Consider the following 27,207-nt stretch of genomic DNA (forward strand, 5'->3'; position numbering starts at 1 on the left):
CTAGGCATCGGCCTTATATTGGGCCACCATCTCGTCGACATTGGCTTTGACCACCATAACCACCAACTTGGCCATTTCGAGATCCTTGGCGAGAGTTTCTCGATCAAAGATGACCGAGCTTAGCTGAGACTGGAGATCCTCAATCTTTTGGGCCCGCACCTCGGCCTTCTCCTTTGCCGCTCGAAGCTGGACCTCAACCGAAGTCAGTTGTGCCCGAGCAGTCTCCTTTTCCGAGGCCAGGCAGTCCATCTCGCCTCTCCATTCTTCGGCCTCAGCCTTGACTACATCCATCTTTGCTCGGAGTTGGTCGATCCGATCAATCTTCTGTTGGACCTGCGGATTCCGACCATTAGTCACCGAGTCTAGCTCATCGTCACTAACTTTTAATATTTTTACCTGTTCGACCAGGTCAGCATGCTCCTTCCGGGCCACCTCCAGCTCAGCTCGGAGGCTCTTAACCTTCCCTTCACGCTGCTCGTTGAGAAGTTTTTAAGTATCTCTCTTCTCAGTGAGCCATCGAACCTCGGCCTCAAGATGGTTCAGCTCGTCCTGATATCTAAGAAAAGTTTCATAATGAAGCATCGAGGCCTACAGACATAAAGAAAAATGTTAGGGTTATCTATGAATTAGTCTAAGTACAAGTTAAAGTCATCAAGAAATATCTGAAATTACCCGGTTTAGCGCCTGTAGTGCTTCGTTGAACAAGCATAGCTCATCTACCTCGTTCATCTTGGCTTGGTCTTCTTCGGTCACCAGACACCGAAGGTAACTGGACATCACTATGGGGGTGGAGAGGACTCGGGCATCCTCCGAAATGGAGATGACGATGGATCGCTTCTGGTCATGATCCACACTCGGAGCCGGGAATCAGTTGATCAATTTTGGGCTTGAGGAAGGCCCACTTGTTCCCGAAGATGGACACTTCTTCAGCACCTCTAAGTCACCCAATCCGGTGACGTCCTCCGTGGCGATAGAATCCACGCCATCAAAAAAGCTGCGGAAGGGGTCGTCTGCTCCGTGGGCCCTCTCGTTTGGACGTTCTTTCACCGTCTGAGCCTCGTTATACATGCACTCAGTGAACGAGGGCGAATCAGTGATGTCTATCATACCATGTACTTACTTCGGGGCATTGCCTGCATCCCGGGAAGCCTCGGCCCCGGCCTCTTCATCGGCCTCCCTAACCTGAGGCAAATCAGCCTCGCCTCTCTCCAGTTCGGAGGCCCCTTTCCCTTCAAATTGCGACGGCAAACGGGCCATTAGATCGAAGGTTTCACCTTCTTCTTTGGATTCGTCCCTCAACTGATAGAGTGAATCCGAAGATGGTGCTCTAGCGCTGGTGCTTTCTTTAGACTTGTGCACCCGCCTTCTTCTTGTTTTCTTCTTCTCCGAGCATAGAGAACTTGGAGCCCTCTTTCTTTTCTTCTCTTCGGCCTGTCTCGGAGCAGGGGACTCGGTAGGTAAGTCCTCGCTATTGGCTAGAGGCCTGAGTTTGACATTTTTGGATAAACCTGCGAAAAGAAATAAAACAAGTGAGAACTTAATGACACAAGAGGAACCCAAAAATTACTTACTCAGGAAAGGAATCTCACCATGAGGACGGGCCTCCCAACGGCCCTTCAAAAGCTCGCGCCATGAGCGCTCGGAATAGGGAATTTGTGATACGATGCCCTCGACCCACTCCTTGAGTTGAGGTACTGCGTTCGGGACCCGAGCAATAGCTGCACCACAATAAAGCACCGATAAGAAGGAAGAACAAAAAACCTAAAATCAAATTTTGAAAGCAAAATTATACTTACGTGATGTATTCCACTTCTCGGGAAATGATATACGCTCAGCTGGGATCAAATCCGAAGTCTTCACTCAGATGAAATGGCCTTGCCAGCCTTGATCCCGGGCTTTATCAATACTAGAGAATGGGGATTTGATGGCCCAGCGCACGAGCTTTATCAGCCCCCCAGAAGATTTGGGGACTGTATAAGCGCATAAGGTAGTCGACGGTAAACGAGCATCCATCGATCTTGCTCACAAAGAACCGGAGAAGGATCACGATCCTCTAGAGTGAAGGGTGAATTTGATCGAGGCATACCTCGTATCTTTTGCAGAAGTCGATGATGATCGGATCCAATGGGCCTAGTGTAAAGGGATAAGTGTAAATACTTAAGTATCCCTCGATGTGGGTGGTGATGGCTTCATCAGGGTCAGGAACCACTACGTGCTTGTCAACCCAATTGCAATCCTTTTTGACCGTGGGGAGAACATCCTCAGTGATCGAGCAGATGTACCTCGAGACCTCCTCTTACTGGCCTTGTACGGAGGAAGGCCTTTCAACCTTAAAGTCAACATTGACCGGAAACCCCCCGGGGATGAACATTTTCAGAGGAGGTTCCGATACTGGTTCCTCGACGGTAGTACACGAAGTGGTCTCCTCGGCGTCGGCAGCCGGCCGCGAGGAGGAATGAGTTTCTTTTTGGGGAACGATTTTTGAAGTCTTCGCCATTTCTTTGAAAAATAGAAGAAAAATGAGTAAAAAGAGGAAGTTAAAGGAATGCACTTGATGGCTTGAGATGAAGATGAACAAGAGTTCTTACAAAAGATCTCAAATAACCGGGATATAAGTGCTAGAAAGTATTGAAATTTCTAAGGTACGAGGGTAGAAGGCTTGGATATAAAGTTTAAATGAACAAAGGAAGAGGTGTTTATAGTTTTTCAGCGGCGATTCGCATCCAAGAATGGCCGACCGGCGGCTGACCAACATTTAATACTATTAAGACTTGGCAGACGAGACATTTCATTTATTTTGTCGTTTCTGTCATGGGGTATCGAAGTAAGAATCGAAAACTCATGTCGTTTCTCGTCGTCTACTCTTCAAAAAACGAGCGGACTATCTGTATACGATCAAAATCGAGCTCACCTGCGACATGGTAGACCAGGCTCGAAACATGGCAATAAAGGACTAAAGATCGACCCCAAGTCCCACCGGGTTAAAACCCGAAGGCAGAACGCCTGCCTTCGAAGAATACCGATTCTGGGATCACGGTTTCAATCCTAGCCTCGAACGCGTTCGAAGAAATATTGTTTGCATAGCCAGCAGAAGGTCAAAAATATCTGTGACCGGTCGGATATTACGGCGGGAATCACGATACGTATCGATAAGGGATCGCCAATCAGTAAATCAAGAGATTTATTTACCGCTTATAGAATTGTACTTAAAGTAAGACTCCTCTACTATATAAAGGGGGCCTGATAATTCATAAGACACATTGTAACACGCACTCAAAAGCAATGCATTATTATTTTTCTCTTTAAGCTCTTATCCATCTGAATCTTAAGACCGATCGAATTACATTCGGTTCGAGGGTGACTGGTCTTCCAAGACTAAAATTGTCCAATTCGTGTGGTTTGAATTTACTTTGTCGTTATTTATTTCAATTGCAACTTAATTTATTACTTTGTATCAAGTTAATCCGCATATCCTTAAAATCACTTATAAATTCAATTATTATCCGATTTTGAGGGTAAACAGAAGATATGAATCTTGAGACAAAATCAACTCCGAAAGCTAATCATAAGAGGAGGATTGCGTAAGACTAAGCCCCCGTTTGGCCATATATTTTGCCAAGTTCTTTTTCAATTTTTTTTGGCAAAATCTGTTTGTCTATAAATTTTATCCATATTTTGGTAGATTTTGAAAACAAAATCTCCAAATCCCAAAACTAGCTCTACACTTGTTTTTGGTTCAAAATATTACCTTTGAATTTTTTTAACAATTTTAAAAATTATCCCAAAATTTTATATTTTATAAAAAAAATACACCATCTATTATGACCCAATTAATCCACCAGTTAATTACTATCATTTTTTGGGACTGATGGATCTTGTAATATTATTGCGATTTGACGAATTATAGTAGCTAGTGATTGTGTTATTAGCAATTGGTATTAAAATATCACGTTATAGTTTTAGGATAGTATATTATGTAATCCATTATAAAAATGATGATTTTGTGCTAAACATATCTATGTTCAGGACTATGGTTTGTGATAATGATAATGAATGACATTGATGAAAGTTTTGCATATACAAGGTTAGCAAGTTTATTTGTTTGGTATTGTTGGGTATTTTTGATAGTTTTTAGAACTTATGAGTATAAGTCACGTTTCATGTTGTTTAAAAAAAAAGTGAAATATGTTTTGAAAAATGATGTCCAAATAGATTTTTATTTTCAAATCAAACTTTACCCAAATTAAATTTTTTAAAATAAATTTTAAAATCTATGATCAAACGCTAGTTAAACAAGAAGACCAGAAAGATGATTCTCTGTTCTTAGCAAGAGATGTGCTGTTTTCTGTTGCCTCAGCAGCATATCTTCAGCAATGTTAGGCTATATGTATATGAAGTTTGACAGGTTGATGTGACGGAGTGTACCAAAACGGGGGGTTTATGTCCAGTTTTGGATGAGAATTGTTCTGCTTTTCCTTTTGAGCTGTAATATATTTAGTTAGTAATAAATAAAATTTAATTACCAAAAAAAGTGTTGGAATTCCATCATTAAGCGCTTTCATGTAAGTAAATAAATCACGACATCTCTTATTATAATAACTAATACGTAATTAAAATGAGTACACACTGAAGATAATTAAGTGAATGTTGTTACTTATTAAGGCTTAACAGTTAAAAAATTAGATCACTTCATCAAAAAATATAAAAAGTACTTTGTAACTGACTAACTGGTGAAACGAAATCCAATTATTCTTATAAGTTTATTCACGAAAATTGTTTAAGCAGATGAAAGAAAAAATACATTAATGGATTTGATTAGAATTCTAGTCCCGAGAGTGGTGTTGTTGATGGCTGGGCTCCCTTGAGGGAGGTATTTTTCGCCTTCCACCTAAGCTGCGCTGAAAAGACCCAAAGTAAATCTTAGGGAACGATGAAACTTCTTAGGGTCTTTCTGTCCAAGTTCATTTAGTTCACATCTTCACAGTCATATCTATTTTACCGAGCCTCTTCTCGAGACAATACCCAAACTGTTACGCCTATTTTCAATTATAGTCCATATGGGCTGTAAAATATATATCTCTTCTAACCATCCCATGGTATATGAAACAAATATATGCATTACAATTATGGCCATATATTATGGTTACGACTCTACTATATATATATTTTTCATTCCGTCGAAAATCAATTTTACGAACGTTTATGACTTCTCCTTTATGCCTTGTTGTAATGGTTCCTCACATTTCTCCATATGGAGCTGAATACACCAAACAAAAATTTTGAGAGGATAAAAAATAATATTTCAAGACCGATATATAGCAAGTTAAGATATGGAGTTTAATTTACAAATATATTATTAGAAGAGATGTTCAAATGAAGCTCAACATAATCATAAAATATGTAATAATAGGGCTTATGACCCTAGTTGCGTTAACTTTGATTTGTGTTTGGCCAAGCTTTTAGAAGAAAAAAAAAGTACTTTTGAGTAGAAGCAGAAGTAATTTTGGAGAAGCAGAAAAAAGTAGCTTCTCTCCGGAAGCACTTTTGAGAAAAATACACTTAAAAGTATTTTTTTACCGTTTGGCTAAATACTAATTGTTGCTCAGAAGTGTTTTTTAAATTAATTAGTCAAACATAGACTGTTTCTCACCAAAATTACTTTTGAAAAAAATATTTTTCAAAATAAGCTGATTTTAGAAGTTTTGGCCAAACACGTTTAGAGTTCAAAGGAGTCTTTTAAAAGTTAAAACACTGTTCATTACTCCTTTACTATTGCCTATTGGTTCTTTATAGGCCAAATTATGGTTGTCCAATAGGACGGGATGGGACGGGACGGGATGGGACAGAATTAACGGGCCGGGCCGGGACGACATTTAACCGGGACGGTGGCGGAACGGGACGAAAAGGGGCGGGACAAACAGGACAAAATGGTAAACCCATCCCGTCCCGCTAACAAACGGGACGGACGGTAGGCCCATCCCGTCCCGCTAACAAACTGGACGAGATGGGACGGGACAGGATGGGACGGGACGGGTTCGCAGGCCTTAAGTGCCGTTTTAAAAAAAAAATTATTTAAGCATTAAGTTTGGAAACCGCTATTCTTTTGACAATGATTAAGTTTTTAAAGTTTGCAACAACTAGTTTTTTGAGTTATTTAATAAACTTAAAAATTAAACGAAAATTAGAAAACTAAGTAAAGAATGATAAAATATTAAAACAAAAGACTTGTAATGAAATATTCTAGTAATTATAAATTTATAATAGAGTTATAATTTATTTAATATAATTTCAAGCCATTAAGTAACTAAGTAAGAGTGTAAGACAATTCATAAAAATAATTCAACGCTTAAAACCTTTTATTTTATTAATAGAACTTTTAAATCTCACATACAAATATAATTCTTTTGAAGAGCACCTAATCTACGCAGCCACCTTCTAGGAAAAGATTCTGTTTAAACTAGGCCTCTTAGTAGCCAATTACAAATTATCATACTAATATTTGTAAGCTTCTATATAATTTCGTTGTAACTTATCTATAATTTCTCTCGGACATTGTTCTGGAATTGGCAATGTTGATTGATGTTCCATGAGTTCCATGCCGTCATAGCTCCCGGTGCTAAGTATCTCATTGTATTCTTCTTCTTCCCTAGTTTCACCACTTGTTGTTTCCATAGATTTATATTTATCAAACATTGATCTAACATAAGAATATATGTTAGCTTGGCAGTCTTCGAGAGATGGTTGTTCATTTTCTTGAATTGCTAAATTCTCATAAATTTTATGAACAAGTCCATTTGCACCTCTTAATTTTAAAGATGAGTTAAGTATAGTAGAAATTAAATAAACTTGGGGAATAGAGAAAAAATACTTTTTAAATTTTGTAATTATTTCATTAATGGCCGTTGCATAAGTTGGATTAATTTTGCAATCATTTCATTAAGTTAGTTGCTGCAGTTGTGTTAGCACTTCGCAGAAGCATTATTTAAAGTGATAGTTAAAACTTTATCAATGAGTCCATAAAAATCAACAATTTGTAGAACAATAGTTGTAATATATGCTCCACTGTGTTTTGAATTAACAAATTTATAACCAATAATACGTTTTTGCATGTTCCAGTGATGATCAACCCAATGACATGTAACAGTTAAATAATCACAACCATTAGGACTACGACCTATATCAGATGTGATAGACACTTTACAATCTAAGTGAAACAATACACAACGAATATACTGAAAATATTCGGTTTGAAATTTAAAAACATCATTTCTAACCGTGGTCTTAGGAAAACCTTGAAAAGCAGGATTACAAGTTTCTTATATATAATGCACACAAAAAAATAGGATGCGAGACAGGCGGGACGGTACGGGACAGGCGAGACGGGGCGGGACGGGACGGGACAAACGGGACGAAATGACCATCCCGTCCCATCCCGTGTCCCGTTTAACATGGGCCTATCTCATTTAAAACCCGGTCCGTCCCGTCCCGTTGAACAGCCTTAGCCAAATACATATAGGAGCCCCCTAAAGTCAGACATCAAATTTCACTTTTAACACTGGACTTGTTCCAATTAAACACTTTAACATAAGTCAATATGTACCTATCAAACCCCTTATGACTAACCAATACAAAAAATATAATGGGTGGAGTTCAAGCGCCTGACATGGCAAAACTAACAAATGAAAAAGTGCCATGTGGCTTTTGAATTAAAGAAAAGCTTTTAAACAAAATAAATAAATAAAACATCAGAAGAAAAAAAAGCAAAATGAATAGAACTGTCATCATCTGCCGTTGCCGTAACCCCCTCCCCCCCTCCCCCCACTATTTTCCGGCAAATTCTTCGAATCTTCTTGCGCTGAAACAAAACAGCTGCTGAAAAGTATATCCATTGCTATGGCAAACACAAGGTTACTCGATGGCGGAGTATGTTAGGTGAGAGGAATGGTGGTGTTGGCGAAGCAGTGATGGAGGGAGCTGAGGTCGACGACAAAAATGGTGAGACAATGGTGTTTTCCAGTCATCCTTTTCGGTTAACTCCGGTAGTGACTAATTCTTTTTTCTTCAGAAAGATGCAGGGAATCGATGAGCATTTTAGACCTCCTTTACAGAAGTAGACTATTACAATCTTTTTTATCTTTTGTCATTAAATGTTTTGGCATTTTCTACAGATTTCAATACTTCTTTAAATATTTTTCAAGAATTTTGCATCTTCCATAGTGCTTCCCACCTGCATAAATTACAAATTTTGCACCTAATAATACACCAGCAAAGGCAACATTGAGAAGAAACATCCATAGATGAAGATTGAAGGGGAAAACGATTTCCAATGTGGTTGTTAATGGAGGCGATTGGCTGTAAAAATAGTGAAGGCGGAAAACTAATAGTGTTCAACCGCTGCATTTTTTAAAATAAGGTAGAGACAGGGGGAGGGGGAGGGGGAGGGGGAGAGAAAAGAGAAAAACAATTAAAAACAAAATATCTGGATTCTCACGCTCCTAAAAGAAGTGTTGGCACACGTACTGTGCCACATAAGTTGTATGTGTCTAATAGACTGGCTATGTATTTGGCCTTTTTTATATTTAATTTGTTTTTCCTCTCAAGTACTACTTGGTTTTCTTTCTCACTTGGCAGTATGGAAATTCTTGATCCTTTAATAATTCACGAGACTTGGCCAGAAGCAGTAAAATTTTTCTCATACGATCTTTAGGGAACTGAATACATAATTTAGCCGCCTCAATTAACTGCGAAGAGAGGCTGGGTATGTAAGATTTACAGTGCAAAAGGTGTACAAAGCAATAACTTAGGTGAGGAAAATAGGAGAATATGCAATTAAACTAAGTTATTCAATAAATAGAGGAGCCGGCTAGGCTGACAATAGGGAATTAAATAGATACACGAAATACCATAAAGCCAAAAAATGAGCTTATTTTTTAGAGATTTAAGAAGATTGGACATTTGATGTATATCATATTTTTTACTAGAGAAAACGACATCGTATAGCTGCTCCCAAAATAATGTATTATACACTATTTCGATTACCGAATATAAATAGTTTTTGGGGCAGGTTAAACTTGAAAAAAAACTCTATTTACTAGTTATTGCTTTGGGAGATACACATTATCCTATGATGATGATCTATGATGTTATTTTCGAGAGAAAATAACTTTCTCCTTTATTTCTTAATTTGAACAACTTTTAATATTCACAATGTAAGTTGATTCCTTGTTAAGATTTCTATATTCTTTATAAAATTTGATTGGTGTTCTATTCTAATTTCAAGAATCTTCGTTTTATACGTGGAATTGTGGGGTTGAATTGAAATGCAGGTTGAGTTGGTGATTTGATTCATTTTTTAATTTTAATAAGGTTTTTGATTTTATATAGTACCACATGCATATTGTGTTAATTCATTTAACATGTATCTTTATTTGTTTTCATCGTTTCAGTTCTTTACAATATTGATTTGAATTATATTACAAACGCTACAATATGGAGTATTTCAATTTTTGCTTCCGCTATAGTATCAGTAAGTTCGTCCGTCATAATATTTCTAAATTCATAATTATTGAGATCATATCAAGACGTGTAAAAAGGGGGACTCTACGACCATCCAAAGATGAGGAATACATTTTTTGTTCATTTCGTTTTTCTTTTTCTTCCTTTTATTTGATCAACATTGCCTAATAATACCAAAAACAAAAAGTAGTTGGCAAGTGGCAAGTTCTTTTTTGTTCTTTTGTTTTTTTTACTACTATTACAAACTAAAGGTTATTTGAAGTGTGACATTATAGTACTATTGAAAAACAGGAGGAGGAACACATTAAACTTACTTGTCGCCTCGCTTGTTCCCGGTTTGAAACTTGAAACTCGAAACTCTGTGCAGTATTAAACTAACAACTCATCCCACTAGTAATATTGTCTGCTTTAGGTTTAGACCTGCACGGTTTTAAAATGCTTCACTAGAGTCTAAGTCATATCTACTTATATAACCAATATCTCTTCCGTATTTTGTTGATGCAGGATTCACCTAAGGTGTCACAATTAAGGGGTAAGGGAGCACCCACAAAGTTACATAATTTAGGAGTTCATTGCACCGGACTTGCCTAGTGCGATTTATATTTCTTGTGTGATTTACGAGCTATTGCATGATGAACAAGTTACCCAGTATACACCCAAAGGACAGCGACAACGATTTCCCTAGGAATTTTCTGAAACAAAAAAAATATTTCTCTCTCATGAAAAAATGTTAGTAGTTCTTTATGCCTTTTTGCAGATGTACCCGACCCATTAATTGTCGATGGCTTCACTCCCTAATTTTTTGACCCACTCAAATAGATACACAATAAATTCAGGGACAAGATCAGATCTGAAATGATGACAATAGCTGAATTTTTCGAGTCCAACCATTACAAACCACTCAATTTAGCTACGACAACGTCACTTCCATTTTTTTCGTTTTGCAACTCATTCCTCATCATTTATTATTGCTTCTTCCTATTTATTTGGGATATATAGCAAGTACAAAATTATTTAATCGTGTTACTATACATCACCAATAAGGGAGTTCTTGATCCATTAATAAGTCACGAGACTTCGGTAAAACAGCAAATATTTTCCAATGATCTTTGGGAAGAGTAAATATGTATTTGATTTCTGCTTTTTGTGCCATTTTCGTTTCGGTTTAACAATTATTTTCTTTTCTAGTTAATTAAAAAATATTAATCAAAATTTACTTCATCCGCAAATAAACATTTATGAGATATACCGGTGGAGTTGGTTTAGGATAAAAAACCGGGCATCTTACATAAATGTCCCAAATAAGTTCTAACTTACCAACCTATAATCATTAATCATACACTTACCAAAACTAGCCAAGCACATACAAAAATTGATAACCCAAATAAATAAGGATTCTTTCTCTACAAGAATCACACGGAAAGATCTGCTTCCATATTTTTAAGCGTGATCAACAATATTAGATGCAAGACAGAAAGAAAATTTCATGAATGAGGTAGCAAACAAGGTGATGATACACACACACACACACACACACACACACACACACACACACACACACACACACACATATATATATATATATATATGCAAAATGGGACTTTTTTATGGGTATAGTTGAAATTCATTGAAAATATATGGATGAGTCAATATACAAATTTTGAGGAAGATTGGAGGTGATTTGGACTGATTTGGTATTAAAATTCGTAGTTAAAATCGAGTTAAAAAAAATTCTTCTTTGATACATGTATCAAACATGTATCACATATGTAGCTCTGTCACGACCCAAAATTTCACCACAGGCATCGTGATGACACTTAGTCTCTAAGAATAGATAAGCTGATTACTATAACAATTTTAAAAAAAAATTGAAAATAGAGATTAATACAAGTACCAAAACCAAAAGCGAAAATAATCATACGCGACAATAAGCATAACAACCTCCCAAGACTGGTAATATAGAGTCACGAACTCTAATTGAATACATAGAATGATCTCAAGGATCGAAATACAATACTGTTCAAATGTCAACTGACTGTACAATATAAGGAAAAGACTCCAAGGGACTGCGACGGCCAAGCAGCTCTACCTTGAATCCTTACGATCAACAAGCTAATTCAGCCCGAATCCAATATCTCCAATACCTGGCCCTGCACAAAAATGTGCAAAAGTATAGTATGAGTACACCACGGCCGGTACCTAGTAAGTATCAAGACTAACCTCGGTGGAGTAATGACGAGGTACAATCAAGACACTCACTAGACAAATAACCTGTGTAGGATAGCAGTATAAAGCTAATAATGAAAAACAGAAATTAGTAAATGGAAACAAAATCAACATGTGCATATAGACAATAAACCAATAAGAATACCGTGAATGCATCATTAAAACCAAATAAGCAACACAAAGGACAACCAATTAATCAAACTGTCTAACACAAGTTTCCCAACAAAATCACTCTGTGATACCTCATATCATAGTTACAAATCCCGGGTCTCAACCCGCCATCATATACTCACGGCACCTCGTGTCCACATCTCAAAATCACAACCGTACGGATACGTGCCAAGATCATAATCCGCCTGGCATAATCACAGGCTCACAGTCACAATCTGCCCGGTATGGTTACAAGCTCACAATCACTATCTGCCCAGTGTAATCACATGCTCACAATCACAATCCGTCCGGCATAATCACAGGCTCACAATCACAATCCGCCCGGCATTATCACAGGCTCACAATCATAATCACAATCCGCCCTGCATAATCACAGGCTCAATAACAACATGAAAACGGATAATACAAGAATACATGGGCATGATCAATAAATGTCAAGTTTCGTACTTATGAGCTAGTATAAGTAACATACTACAGTGTATACTTGTGCAAGTATACTACCGCAACCCAAATCAACAAGTAATATCAAGGACATCGAATAGCTCATCGAAACAACAAGACAAGTCACACAAAGTGTAAAATAACTACAATGAAAATCACACCATCACACAAAATTCACCAATGCAATGTCTTCAAATCATCACACATCATCCCTAACATTTGCCACCCTTATCTCTTCGATAGCCACCCGTATCACTCCGTATAATAGCCACCCGTATCACTCCGCCCTGGCAATATCATTAGCCACCCTTATCTTTCCTATAACCACCCGTATCACTTCGTATAATAACCTCCCTTATCTCTCCGTCCTGACAATATTATTAGCCACCCTTATCTCTCCTATAGCCACATGTATCACTATGTGTAATAGACTCCCTTATCTGTCCACCCTGACAATAATACAATAGCGACCCATATAACACAGTACATTCAACAATAATGAAATGCCACCCTTATGCCCCATATAATATCAACAGTGAAATGCCACATTTATACTCCGCATAACAATAACCCAAATTACATAATAATTCACATGTACTATCATCACAATAACACAACATAATCAACTCGTATCACAAATGCCCGTAGGCCACAACCTTTCCAAAGGTTCAACGATATCAATGATTTCATAACAGATAAACATATTTGACCGGGAGGGGGGGTTGACTTTTTGATATCGGGGTCAGAATCCGATTCTGGAAATTTGAATAGGTCCGTAATGTGAAATATGACTTGTATGCAAAATCTAAGGTCAATCGGACGTGTTTTGATGTATTTCGGCACAAGATATAGAATTTGAAGTTTCAAAGTTCAATGATTTCGAATTTAGGTGTGATTCGTCGTTTCAATGTTGTTATGTGGGTTTTGAGGTCTTGAGTAGGTCCGTGTTATGTTATGAGACTTGTTGGTATGTTCAGACGGGGTCCCGAGTGGCTCGGGTGAGTTTCGGATGGTTAACGGATCAAATTTGGACTTAAGGACATGCTGGATCTGCTGACTACTGGTGTGATCGCACCTGCGAAGTTTTGATCGCAGGTGCGAAGCCGCATGTGCGCGAAATCAGTCGCAGAAGCGAGGGAGTGCTGGCTGGGAAGGCATCGTAGAAGCGGAAGCAAGGGCGCAGAAGCGCTTGCGCAGGAGCGGCCCAACGCGCGCAGAAACGTGACGGCAGGTGCGGTCCTTGGCATCGCAGAAGCGATTATGGCCGGCCAAGCTGTTCTCGCAGAAGCAAAATTTTTCCCGCAGAAGCGAAGGTCGCAGATGCGACCCCTTGACCGCAGATGCGGAAATCGCTGGGACAGAACCTTAAATTCGAGGGTTCGACATTTTCACCCATTTTCGGATTTTGGAGCTCGGGTTGAGCGATTTTGGAGAGGAAATATTTCACACAACTTGGGGTAAGTGTTTTTAATTCCCTTGTGATTATATTCCATGAATTAATCTTTATTTTTGTTGTAAGATTATCGAATCTTCAAGAGAAATAGAACAAAATTTCTATAATGCCACAAAACGAATTTTTCGAGTTTGAATACCGATTCGGAGTCAGAATAGAATGAAATTAGTACGGTTGAACTTGTAATTGGATGGGTTGTCGTAATTTCTAAGTTTCGTCGGATTTCGAGACGTGGGCCCTACAGGTGATTTTTGGGGCATAATTTCAGATTTTGTGGAAAATATTAGCATTTTGATATGGAATTAATTCTTATAAATTGTGTGGATTGAATCAAATTAATTGTGACTAGATTCGAGCCATTTGGAGGTTGATACGCACATAATGGAATTTCTGGAGCATTGTTTAGCTCGCTCGACATTGGATTCGGCTTGTTCGAGGTAACTAACTCTTCTAATCTTGGAGTTGAGGGTATGAACCCTGAATATATGTATTTCGTGAATTGTTGGAAGGTGACGCACATGCTAGGTGACGGGCGTGCACTATAGAAATTGTGACATAATTGTTTCTATGGAATTTTGTAGTTAAATAATCTTGGCATTTTCCATGCGGTTTTATGAGTTAAAGAAATTGAGCTGAAAAGCATATTAAAAATCATGGTGAGGCTATGTACCAGTATTATTGGGACCCACAGAGGTCATATTATTGTGAATTATTCATTTTAAATTGAAAATTCATACTTAGTCATATTCATTTCATTGCATATCATATCTCAGTCTTTGTTATTATTTATTGATACATTATATCATGATTTTGGGATATTATCATGACATTGTGAGCCCATGAGAGAGAGACTGGAGAGATTGATGACTGAGGGAGGCTGAGGGCCTGATTGTGAAGATATATGTTTTGGGATCGGGTTGCACGACGTAACAGGCCATGTTGGATTTATATATATTATATTATTGCACGTTAGTTGGCCGTGCAGCACTTGAGTTGGCCGTGCGGATCCATATATTATACTATTGCACGTGAGTTGGCCATGCAGCACGTGGGTTGGCCGAGCAGATCCAGATATTATTGTAGCACGCGAGTTGTCCGTGCGGATCCATATATGATATTATAGCACGTGAGTTGTCCGTGCATCACGTGAGTTGTCCGTGCTTATAGCGCTTGGGATGTAGGAGCCCCTCATGAGTCTATACATCCCCCCCAGTGAGCGCAGTCGACTATAAACAGGGATCGAGCTACATGCCGCAGCAAGTATTGTATAGCGCTGAGTGATTGAGTGTGCTGAGCATAGTGAGTACATGAGTACAATCTCTGAGATACATTGCATTGACATGCACACATGACATATATGCATAGAGATGTGTTTTTCTCATGTTGTGCGGTATCACATTATTTATGATTTCTTACACATGTTGACAGATGGGCATAGTGATGCATTTGTTTTACACGGGTTATCTGGAAAGAAAATGAAACATATTATTTATTATTGAAAGGATTTTGGAAAATTATTGCTTTCAAACTTATTCATATTTTTGGAAATTTCGATAAACGATTTGGGTTTTTCATTGATGTACTTGAAAGGGAAGAACTATTTTTAGAAATCATAATTTAGCTGAGTATTTTATTTCTGAGTTACTTCTTATATTATTGGCTTTACGTTGTTATGGACTGTGGTGAACTATTGGTTTTGGACCCGACCTTGATAAAAGCTCGTCACTGCTTTCAACTTAAGGCTAGGTTTGTTACTTACTCAGTACATGGGATCGGTTGTACTGATACTACACTTCTGCATATTGCGTGCAGATGTTGGCTGATGTTGTTGTTGTGCTCGATGGTTGCGGGATTTGAAGATGTACCTGCATTTCTGTTGTAGCTGCCTCTTGTTCATGGTAGCCTTAGATTTATAAAAGCTCTGTTTATGTATTATTCAAACAGACTATGTATTTATTTCATTTCCACTTTGTATACTCTATTCTTAGAAGCTCATGATTTGTACTGCCAGTTCTTGGGGAATGTATAAGGCTAAGATAATTATTTACTTAAATTGCTTTAATAATTATTATTGGGATTGGATAATTGGAAGTTAGCTTACCTAGCGGGTTGGGTTAGGTGCCATCACGACTAGTTGGATTTTGGGTCGTGACAAGGTGGTATCAGAGCTCTAGGTTCATAGGTTCTACAAGTCATGAGCAAGTGTCTAGTAGAGGCTTGCAGATCGGTATGATGACGTCCATACTTATCTTCGAGAGGCTACATGGCATTTAGGATATATACTTCCCATCTTTCTTTCCTTATCGTGCAAGATTGATTCATCTTGGGACATAACTCATTGAATTCCTTCCACGTATTCGTATGCGCACATGAGCGCTCAGTATCAGTTGTGCATTGCTGGCTTGTGATTCTATGAACGAGGTTCGAGGTGAGTATTTTGTGTTTTGGTGATGGGCCAGTCTGGAGGACTTGAGGCCATGGTTAGACCGTAGCTTGAGCTCGGTAGCTTCAGTTGTAACCTGTACAATTGGACTCATATGTCTGATAATGACCCTACAGTGGAATTTGTGGCTCGATAAGCGGTGAAATGGCTTTATGATGAGTATGATGTAACTGCGGGATGTGTTAAGACGATTTGAATGTGACAAAAAGTGTTTCCTTGAAGTGTAAAGGAAGGCCATTGGGTGCTTGATTTTCATTTTGATGTGGAGAACAGTCTCGAGTAATGAATGTTTTGAAGGATCTTTCACATTGTTAAATTTTGGGACAGACCAAACTCTCATGTCTGGTTAATGAGTTTGGACTCAGATATACTAAGTGATTGCATAGTAATTGTGATTGCGAAAGGGTATAACAAGATACCAGTTTGAGGCTAAGCAGGTGGGTTATCCCCTGCAGAGTAATCTTTGTAGGTGTATTCCTTATGATGTGAGTAGAGAGTTTCTTTTCTGCCGACGGGGTGTATGGGTAGAGATTTGAATCTGAATCTGAATCTGGTTGAGAAAGTTGACTTGTGTGTTAAGAGGATGAATACGAGCTTAGCGGATGATTGGGGTATTTTTATGATTGGCGTTGTATGAACTTGGGAAGAAGTTTTGTTGGACTGACTGTGGCATTATGGCAATAAGAGAGTATTGGTATTGTGAGTTATGGAATGTTTTAATCTATGGCTTTGAGCCAAGTGGGGGAGTCTGCTATTGATAATTTGATTTCATGGTTAGGTGTTAAATTTTAATTTTTGTATGAGGCAAACTTGTGGGTTAGCTATGACTTGCAGAAGTTGAGATCGAGGATGACTTGAATAAGGAAATTCCTAGTTAAGGATTATATTGCACGTATGAGTATATGAAATTCGTGGGATGAGTGAGTTGTTATTGGTGAATGATGTAGTGCGCACGGAGTATGAATTTGATAAGTGGTGTTAAAGTAGAGTTACTTCTTTGAGTGTTGTGGTGCTAATGTGGCACGTGTCTTTTGGCCCATTTAGGCAGTGCAATTAGATTTGAGAAAAGTGGGTGACTTCCGAGAAAATTCCAGTGGGTTTGAGAATTATATATAGCAATTGAGACTGTTTCCGGACTTGTGTATGGATAAAACCTGAGGTTTGCATTTAATGGTGCCTGGACTTACGGAAAAAAAATTGTATGACTATGGATTTTACATTTTTGTATAAGGAAGGTAAGAAGAACAATTTTAAATTCACATAAGGTATTTTCGGAGTGAGTGTTACGGTTGTGGTATTTATGGAGGTGCTTAAGAATAATGGCTTATGGGCCTTAGGACGTTGTGGTTCTATGCTAGGGTTCGTGTGGAAGTTGTGGCTAAAGATCGTGGTATTTTATCAAGGAGAAGTATCAATTTGAAGGCAAATTCGGAAGGGACTCGGAGAAAATAGGACAACTGGGTAGTAGACTGGACCAGTATGGTAATGGTAGGATCGGTCCTTTGGGTAATTACGACGCGGTAAGACTTTACAGGTGTTTGGTGGCAATATTCTTGGGTTTGGTGACCTGCGTGGCTTGGTTGAGCTAGAGAGATTCAACTCTGATGGCTTGATTGTGTGTAAATGGATTCCAAAGCATTCTCGGGGATTCCTACCACGGTTTGAGATGGGTATTTTCCTACTTGCCTGAGGAGCATGTTGAGTATTGTGATTTTATACCGGATAGGAACAAATGGAAGGCTTCTAGCTGATCAGATATGTATTTTACATGTGACTCAGAATGATTATGAGGTTCTAGTATTTTTCAAATGATGGCATGATAGATGCAATGTGTTGTGTGGGATTAAGGTTGGTGTGTGCACGGTCACAGTTTAGCTTTGAAAGGGAGGTCATATATTCTTAGAGGGCATAAACAATTTTCGATGTTTAGATGAATGCTATAACTATTTGGTATTGCGTGAGTAGAGTGTACATTTCAGAAGGCACACTATGTTTTGAATTATGGATATTTCATAAGTATTGCGGCACTCTACTGGTTGATCGACTGCTGATTTTAAGACGTTGCTAAGTGGAACGAAAGAATGGGAGAAATATTCCTCGTGGGATGATCGTGTATGAGAAATGTGTTAAGACATTCGGGCGATGGAGACTGGGAGTTGTCAGGAGCAGATTGTTTCATGTCGGTGGACTGTGAGATCGTGGCCGAAGCTAGCCAGATGATAGTATGTATTATGATTCAGTCGTTGTGGACTTTCGGAGGGTTATTTGTCTATTTGTGGGTGACCAGAGTTGATTTGGGGGTCCATTGGTAGGCCCAATTAAGATGTGTATTCTACACCGAGCCGGAATGGTTGGCTCCATACTACTATTGTTGAGGGATGTGTCATCCGGTTGATGTTGAACTTATTCGTGTTTTAAAATGATCTGTGAGTTACTCCTTTATGCTACGAGAAGTTGTGATTCATTGGTTATGTGCACAGATGGTGCGGTTCTATTTGAACCTTATAGCAGAATTTGAACATGATGAGTATTTGGGTATTGCATGATCGATTGCATAATGGTTATATTCTTTCAGGTTTTGTGTGGCATTTTTGTCATTTGCCTCTCTGTGGTTATTAATTTTGAGCGGGGTGGCTCGAGGTATATATTATGGACCAACGTTTGGATGGGGTCACGCATTGCAACGGAGTTATGTTAAGGTATGAACCTTATGTTAGGATTGGGTGATGGTTCTACTGTGTATGATGAATTTTTAGCATTTCGTTGTGGTGGTACTTGTTAATCTGGCGAGGCAGTTCTCTCATTTGAGTCATTTTTCCATGACTGAGTACATTTGAATTGTTGCGTATTGGTGTACGGATGGCACGGGTTGTGGCTCTGAGTTATATTGGTGCGGCATGTCTGTGGAATAGTTGTGTTTAGTAATATAATGTTATTGGACCTAGAATGGGTACTATCAGGTTTGATTACGGTATGTTCGGGAGTATAATATTGAAAGTCGGCTTAGAAAGCGATTATGGTTCTGGTTAGGGCGAGAGAGCTCCGTGACTTGTTGATCTAGTAAGTGATCATGAAATTTTGCGTGTTTCTTTTATTATCAACAGTGTGCGAAGGTTTTGGGATGAGGTTTGGATCGATAGGGGTGTAATACTAGTATGTGGTTGGTTTTGGAGTAGTCACTGTGATCAGCAATGGTGCTACGAGCATGCGAGTTGTGTAATATGTTAGTTGATTATATCTGTAGTTATGGTTATGGCTTGATACAGCTGTTCAAACTCATACAGTGTGTAAATGTAAGATTCGTGTCTTGAAAAGAAATTTCTAAAAGGTGGAAATTAAATTCCAAGGTTTATGGGCTAAAGTTAAATCAATGATTTCAGTTGTATTGTGCTGTCAAGCTTATATGGAATAGGGTGACGTGGGTTCACCCCCGGGTACGTGTGTGGTAAGATGGAACAGTGATTTGATGGATTGAAAACAACTCTTGGCATGTTCGAGGACGAACGTATGTTTAAGTGGGGGAGAATGTAACGACCCGACCGGTCGTTTTGAGTATTAGAACCCCGCTTCCCTATTTTCTGCTCAAATTATACTTTACAGTTTTTGTGTGACTTGCCGGGGTAATTGGTTCGAGTCCGGTGAGGTTTTGGAATGAATTGGAACACTTAGTTTCAAGGTTTAAAGCTTAAGTTAAAATAGTGACCGTATGTGTAAACGATCTCAGATTCGAATTCTGATAATTCCAATAGCTCCGTATGATGATTTTGGACTTAGGAGCGTGTCCGAAAAATTATTTGGAGGTCCGTAGTGTAATTAGGCTTGAAATGCCGAAAGATGAATTTTGTTGGGACGTTTGACCGGGGGTTGACTTTTTGATATCGGGGTCGGAATCCGATTCTGGAAATTTGAATAGGTCTGTAATGTGAAATGTGACTTGTGTGCAAAAGTTGAGGTCAATCGGACGTGATTTGATGTGTTTCGGCACAAGATATAGAATTTGAAGTTTCAAAGCTCAATGATTTCGAATTTAGGTGTGATTCGTCGTTTCAATGTTGTTATGTGGGTTTTGAGGCCTTGAATAGGTCTGTGTTATGTTATGCGACTTGTTGGTATGTTCGGACGAGGTCCCGAGGGGCTCGGGTGAGTTTCAGATGGTTAAAAGATCAAATTTGGACTTAAGGAAATGCTGGATCTGCTGCCTATTGGTGTGATCGCAGCTGCGAAGTTTTGATCGCAGGTGCGAAGCCGCATGTGCACAAAATCAGTCGCAGAATCAAGGGAGTGCTGGCTGGGGAGGCATCGCAGAAGCGGAAGCAAGGGCGTAGAAGCTCTTGCGCAGGACGGCCCAACGCGCGCAGAAGCGTGATCGCAGGTGCGGTCCTTGGCATCGCAGAAGAGATTATGGCTGGCCAAGCTCTTCTCGTAGAAGCGAGATTTTTCCTGTAGAAACGAAGGTTGCTGATGCGACCCCTTGACCGCAGATGCGGAAATCGCTGGGAAAGAACTTTAAATTCGAGGGTTCGACGTTTTCACCCATTTTTAGATTTTGGAGCTCGGGTTGGGCGATTTTGGAGAGGAAATTTTTCACACAACTTCAGGTAAGTGTTCTTAACTCCCTTGTTATTATATTCCATGAATTAATCTTCATTTTTGGTGTAAGATTATCGAATCTTCAAGAGAAATATAAGGAAAATTCTATAATGCCACAAAATGAATTTTTCGAGTTTAAATACCGATTCGGAGTCGGAATAGAGTGAAATTAGTACGGTTGAACTAGTAATTGGATGAGTTGTCGTATTTTGTGTGTTTCGTCGGATTTCGAGACATGGGCCCCACAGGTAATTTTTGGGGCATAATTTCGATTTTTATGAAAAATATTAGCATTTTGATATGGAATTAATTCCTATAAATTGTTTGGACTGAATCAAATTAATTGTGACTAGATTCGAGCCGTTTGGAGGTTGATACGCACAGAATGGAATTTCTGGAGCATTGTTTAGCTCGCTCGACATTGGATTCGGCTTGTTCGAGGTAAGTAACTCTTCTAATCTTGGAGTTGAGGGTATGAACCCTGAATATATGTATTTCGTGAATTATTGGGAGGTGACACACATGCTAGGTGACGAGCGTGTGGGCGTGCACTATAGAAATTGTGACATAATTATTTCTGTGGAATTTTGTAGTTAAATGATCTTGGAATTTTCCGTGCGGTTTTATGAGTTAAAGAAGTTGAGCTGAAAAGCATATTAAAAATCATGTTGAGGCTATGAGCTAGTATTATTGTTACCCATAGAGGTCATATTGTTGTGAATTATTTATTTTAAATTGAAAATTCATACTCAGTCATATTCATTTCATTGCATATCATATCTCAGTCTTTGTTATTATTTATTGATATATCATATCATCATTTTGGGTTATTCTCATGACATTGTGATCCCATGAGAGAGAGACTGGAGAAATTGATGACTGAGGGAGGCCGATGGCCTGATTGTTAAGATATTTATTTTTGGGATCGGGCTGCATACAGCAGCAAGCCATGTTGGCTATATATATATATATTATACTATTGCACGTGAGTTGGCCGTGCAGATCCATATATTATACTATTGCACGTGAGTTGGCCGTGCGGATTCACATATTATTATAGCACGTGAGTTGTCCGTGCAGCACGTGAGTTGTCCGTGCGGATCCAGATATGATATTATAGTCCGTGCAGCACGTGAGTTGTCCGTGCTTATAGCGCTTGGGTTGTAGGAACCCCTCATGAGTCTGTACACCCCCCCAGTGAGAGCAGTCGACTATAAATAGGGATCAGGCCGCACGCCGCAACAGGTATTGTATAGCATTGAGTGATTGAGTATGCTGAGCATAGTGAGAGAGAATACGAGACAATGAGATTGAGTACTCTGAGAGTGTGAGTACATGAGTACAATCTCTGAGATACATTGCATTGACATGCACACATGACATATATGCATAAAGATGTATTTTTCTCATGCTGTACGGTATCACATTATTCATGATCTCTCACACATGTTGACAGATGGGCATAGTGATGCATTTTGTTTACACGGGTTATCTGGAAAGAAAATGAAACATATCATTTATTATTGAAAGGATTTTGGAAAATTATTGCTTTCAAACTTATTCATATTTTTGGAAATTTCGGTAAACGATTTGGGTTTTTCACTGATGTACTTGAAAGGGAAGAACTATTTATAGAAATCATGATTTAGCTGAGTATTTTATTTCTCAGTTACTTCTTATATTATTGGCTATACGGTGTTATGGACTGTGGTGAACTATTAGTTTTGGACCCGACTTTGGTAAAAGCTCGTCACTGCTTTCAACCTCAGGCTAGGTTTGTTACTTACTCAGTACATGGAGTCGGTTGTACTGATACTACACTTCTGCACATTGCGTGCAGATGTTGGCTGATGTTGTTGTTGTGCTCGATGGTTGTGGGATTTGAAGATGTACCTACGTTCCTGTTGTAGCTGCCTCTTGTTCATGGTAGCCTTAGATTTATAAAAGCTCTGTTTATGTATTATTCAAATAGACTATGTATTTATTTCATTTTCGCTTTGTATACTCTATTCTTAAAAGCTCATGATTTGTACTACCAGTTCATGGGGAATGTATAAGGTTAAGATAATTATTTACTTAAATTGCTTTAATAATTATTTTTTGGGATTGTATAATTGAAAGTTGGCTTACCTAGCGAGTTGGGTTAGGTGCCATCGCGAGTAGTTGGATTTTGGGTCGTGACAAACGACCTCCTGACGGCTCAAATCTAGCCAAAATAATTTCATAACATAATTAAAACTCATACGAAATAATTTCGGATAATAAAACTTCGCTTTTTAATTAAAACTAAAAAGTCAACCCGAGAGTCAACCCCGGGCCCGAACCTCAAAACCGGACAAAATTCACAAAATCCGAACACCCATTCCAATACGAGTCCAACCATACAAAAATTATCAAATTCGGACATCGATTCGCCCTCCAAATCCCCATTTTTCATTTTTGAATAATTTTACAATTTTCGCAATTTCTTCCATTTAATTCACTAATTTAAAGATAAAAATAATCATGGAATCATGAAATACAATCAATTTTGGATAAATCACACTTACCCAAATCAAACTCGTGAAGAACCCCTCCAGAATTGTCCAAAACCAAGGCTCCCAACTCAAACGAAATGAAAAAAATGACCAATTTTCGATCCTTAACGTTTTTGCCCAGATTCGCACTTGCGACACAATTAGCCGCTTATGCGGCAATGCATTTACGACCAAAACTTCGCTTCTACGGAGAAGAACTGGAGGCCAGCCTTCGTACCTGTGAAAAAAGTTCCACTTTTGCGCAAACGCAGGTGCGAACGAAATCACGCTTCTGCACTGCCTCTCGCTTCTGCGGTCGAGTATTCCGCTTCTGCAGACGCGCATATGCGCCCAATGTTCCACTTCTGCGGCTTCCCCCTATCCAGTCCAATTTCATTTTTGCGACCACAATGCCGCTTTTGCGGCTCACCACCTGCGCCCCTGGCTCCCTAGGTGCGGTCACACCAGAAGCCCGGCCAACCAGTCTTAACAAAACTTATCTGAAACGATCCAAACCTCGCCCGAAACTCATCTGAGCCACTCGGGATCCCGTCGAAACATACGAACAAGTTTCATAACATAACACGGACCTACTAGAGACCTCAAATCACATCAAACAATGTCGAAACTACAAATCGCACTTCGAATCAAACTTATGAATTTCCAAATCTTCTAATTTCCAAAACCCGCACCGAAACATATCAAATCAATTCCGATTGACCTAAGATTTTGCACACAAGTCATAAATGACATAACAGACCTATTCCAATTTTCGGAATCAAAATTTGAACCCGATATCAACAAATTCAACTCCCAGTCAAACCTCTCAACCTTCCAAAACTTAAACTTTCCAATTTTCACCAAAATGCATCAAATTATCCTACGGACCTCCAAATCCAAATCCCGATGTACGCCTAAGTCCAAAATGACCATACAAAGCTATTGAAATCATCAAAGGACCATTCCGGAGTCGTCTGCATAAAAGTTAAACTCCGATCAACTTTTTCACTTAAGCTTCTAAAATAAGAATTGTTCCTCTAAATTGATCCTGAATCATTCGAAAACCCAAACTCGACCACACACGCAAGTCATTCCACATAATACGAAACTGCTCGAGACCTTAAGCCACCAAACGGAACACTAATTCTCAAAACGGCTGGTCGGGTCGTTACATTCTCCCCCTCTTTAACAAATGTTCTTCCTCGAACGTGCCAAGGATCGTTCCGAGGTCATCAAATCACTGAATGTACTCACCAAACATATACTCGCAGGTGATCCCACGTCATCCCAATTCACATATGCCCGACAACATCATCTCAATTGAAGATTTCTGCTCCCATCCACACTAATGAAACTTAGAACCAAATTTCTTGCCATCCGATCATTTCCTAAAGACCTGATTCCCACATCAACAGACAACATCAACCTCAACCAGCTGTAAACAAAATCACAGAAATCAAAACATATAATGAACCCCCATACCAGCAGGGCATCTAAATCATGAATTGTAACCAAACCATCAAGAAATCACATCAAAATCTACCGTAATAAGTAACAGAAAGTCATTTCAAGCCTCATAGCTCTCAATAGTGAACAAAAACAAAACGATAGACACGGGCTAACACCATAGAATCTCCCAACAGGGGTAAACACATAAGTAAAGTATAAAATTACGAAGCTCACCCATATATGAAGCATGCGAGGAGGACTCGCCTCGATAAGCAGAACTGAATAAAAATAAGGATAATGCTACTCTATAACAAATTGAAACCATACCTGTAACGACACCATCTGGTGTAGTGGCCTCAGTTATACCATAGCAAATATATCAACGAGCCGGGCCTCCCCCTCTTGGGCGCCCTCTACCCCCTGTCCTCCACCCACTAACTGGATGTGTAGATGGAGTAACAATTGGAACGGAGCTCGTAGCCTGAGTGCCCTGATGAAATCCGCCTCTCCCAAGTTTGAGATAATCTCTTATGATTTGCTTAGTATCACCAGACTTATAACAACCCCTTTATGGGCGCGACTGTTTGTACTGAGTCTATGCCAGATAACTGGAATAACTGATGTAAGAACCCTATGTTGGTGGTGCACTAAAAGAACTAACAGAAGCACCACGAGTCGTCTGAAGTGTAGACTGGGCTGGCCGACTGCCCAAGCCTCCGCCATAATGAGTCATAGATGAAGAGTAGAATCCACTGAACCCTCCAGAACATCGAGACCTCTTGGCCTTCTTAGCCTCCCTTTCCTCACCCCGAACACGTTCTAACATTCTAGCAATCTCCACCATCTGCTAAATGGAGTATCAGTCTGCAACTCACGAGTCATGCATGATCTAAGATCATAATTGAGCCCCTCAATGAATCCACGGACTCGCTCTCTAACTGTAGGAACCAACGTAGGTGCATGACGGGATAACTCACTGAACCTGATAGCATACTCTGACACCGTCATGGTGCCCTAATGCAGTTGCTCAAACTCTATGCGCCATGCATCCCGGAGGGTCCAGGGAACAAGCTCCCTCAAAAATATCTCTGCAAATTGAGCCCAAGTGGGTGGTGCTGCATCGGCTGGTCTACCCTCTTCATTAACTTGCCACCAGTGATACACTGCTCCCGACAACTGAAAAGTAGTAAAAGCAAGTCCGCTCACCTCCACGGTGACACTTCTCTAGAAATCCTTGTGCATCCTCGGTAGCTGTGCCACTAAAAGTAGGTGGACTATACCTCTTGAACCTCTCAAGCCTCTTCTGCTCTTCCTTTGATGCCCCTGGCCTAACCTCATGCTGAACTGGAATAACAGGCTGTACCGGCACCACACCCGAAACTTGACCAATGTGACCCCGCTACTCTAGAGTACGGGCGATGGGAGTCTGAGCTCCTCCCGCAATCTGCGAAATAGGTTGTGCAACAGAGATCAATCCCGCCTGAGCCAATGTACCAAACATGCTTAGGAACTGTGCTAAAGTCTCCTGAAGTCCGGGGGTAACAACAGGCACCTTCGAGGTGAGGAAAGGGAGGCTATAATGAGTCATAGATGAAGAGTAGAATCCACCGAACCCTCCAGAACATCGAGACCTCTTGGTCTCCTTAGCCTCCCTTTACTCACCCCGAACACGTTCTAACATTCTAGCAATCTCCACCATCTGCTAAATGGAGTATCAGTATGCAACTCACGAGTCATGCATGATCTAAGATCATAACTGAGCCCCTCAATGAATCCACGGACTCGCTCTCTAACTGTAGGAACCAACGCAGGTGCATGACGGGATAACTCACTGAACCTGATAGCATACTCTGACACCATCATGGTGCCCTAACGCAGTTGCTCAAACTCTACGCGCCATGCATCCCGAAGGGTCCGGGGAACAAGCTCCCTCAAAAATATCTCTGCAAATTGAGCCCAAGTGGGTGGTGCTGCATCGGCTTGTCTACCCTCTTCATTAACTTGCCACCACTGATACACTGCTCCCGACAACTGAAAAGTAGTAAAAGCAACTCCGCTCACCTCCATGGTGACACTTCTCTAGAAATCCTTGTACATCCTCGGTAGCTGTGCCACTAAAAGTAGGTGGACTATACCTTTTGAACCTCTCAAGCCTCTTCTTCTCTTCCTTTGATGCCCCTGGCCTAACCTCAGGTTGAACCAGAATAACAGGCTATACCGGCACCATACCCAAAACCTGACCAATGTGACCCCGCTACTCTAGAGTACGGGCGGTGGGAGTCTGAGCTCCTCCCCCAATCTGCGAAATAGCTGGTGCAACGGAGATAAATCCCACCTGAGCCAATGTACCAAACATGCTTAGGAACTGTGCTAAAGTCTCCTGAAGTTTGGGGGTAACAACA

The 27,207-nt window shown here is 39.7% G+C and overlaps 1 protein-coding gene across 1 annotated transcript; it reads right to left on the reverse strand.

The window, feature by feature from the left end:
• LOC138902048 (uncharacterized) lies at window positions 1-26,872 on the reverse strand. The gene is made up of 4 exons (XM_070189860.1): window positions 26,680-26,872; window positions 26,012-26,149; window positions 1,183-1,508; window positions 1-471 (listed from the first exon to the last, which is right to left on the reverse strand). Exons 1-4 carry the CDS (start codon window positions 26,870-26,872, stop codon window positions 1-3), a joined length of 1,128 nt encoding a protein of 375 aa, XP_070045961.1.
• Between the last annotated feature and the right edge of the window lie 335 nt (window positions 26,873-27,207).

The sequence above is a fragment of the Nicotiana tomentosiformis genome, chromosome 11 (genome assembly GCF_000390325.3).
Source record: "Nicotiana tomentosiformis chromosome 11, ASM39032v3, whole genome shotgun sequence".
NCBI lineage: Eukaryota > Viridiplantae > Streptophyta > Magnoliopsida > Solanales > Solanaceae > Nicotiana > Nicotiana tomentosiformis.

Excerpts from the sequence above, each read along its gene's own strand:
- LOC138902048 (XM_070189860.1), bottom strand. The coding sequence starts at position 26,872 with ATGGAGGTGAGCGGAGTTGCTTTTACTACTTTTCAGTTGTCGGGAGCA. Across the intron at positions 26,150-26,679 it reads CGTAGAGTTTGAGCAACTGC|TTCAGCATGAGGTTAGGCCA; the intron begins GTTAGGGCACCA and ends CTGTTATTCCAG. Across the intron at positions 1,509-26,011 it reads AGAGAAGTGTCACCGTGGAG|GTTTATCCAAAAATGTCAAA; the intron begins GTGAGCGGACTT and ends TTCTTTTCGCAG.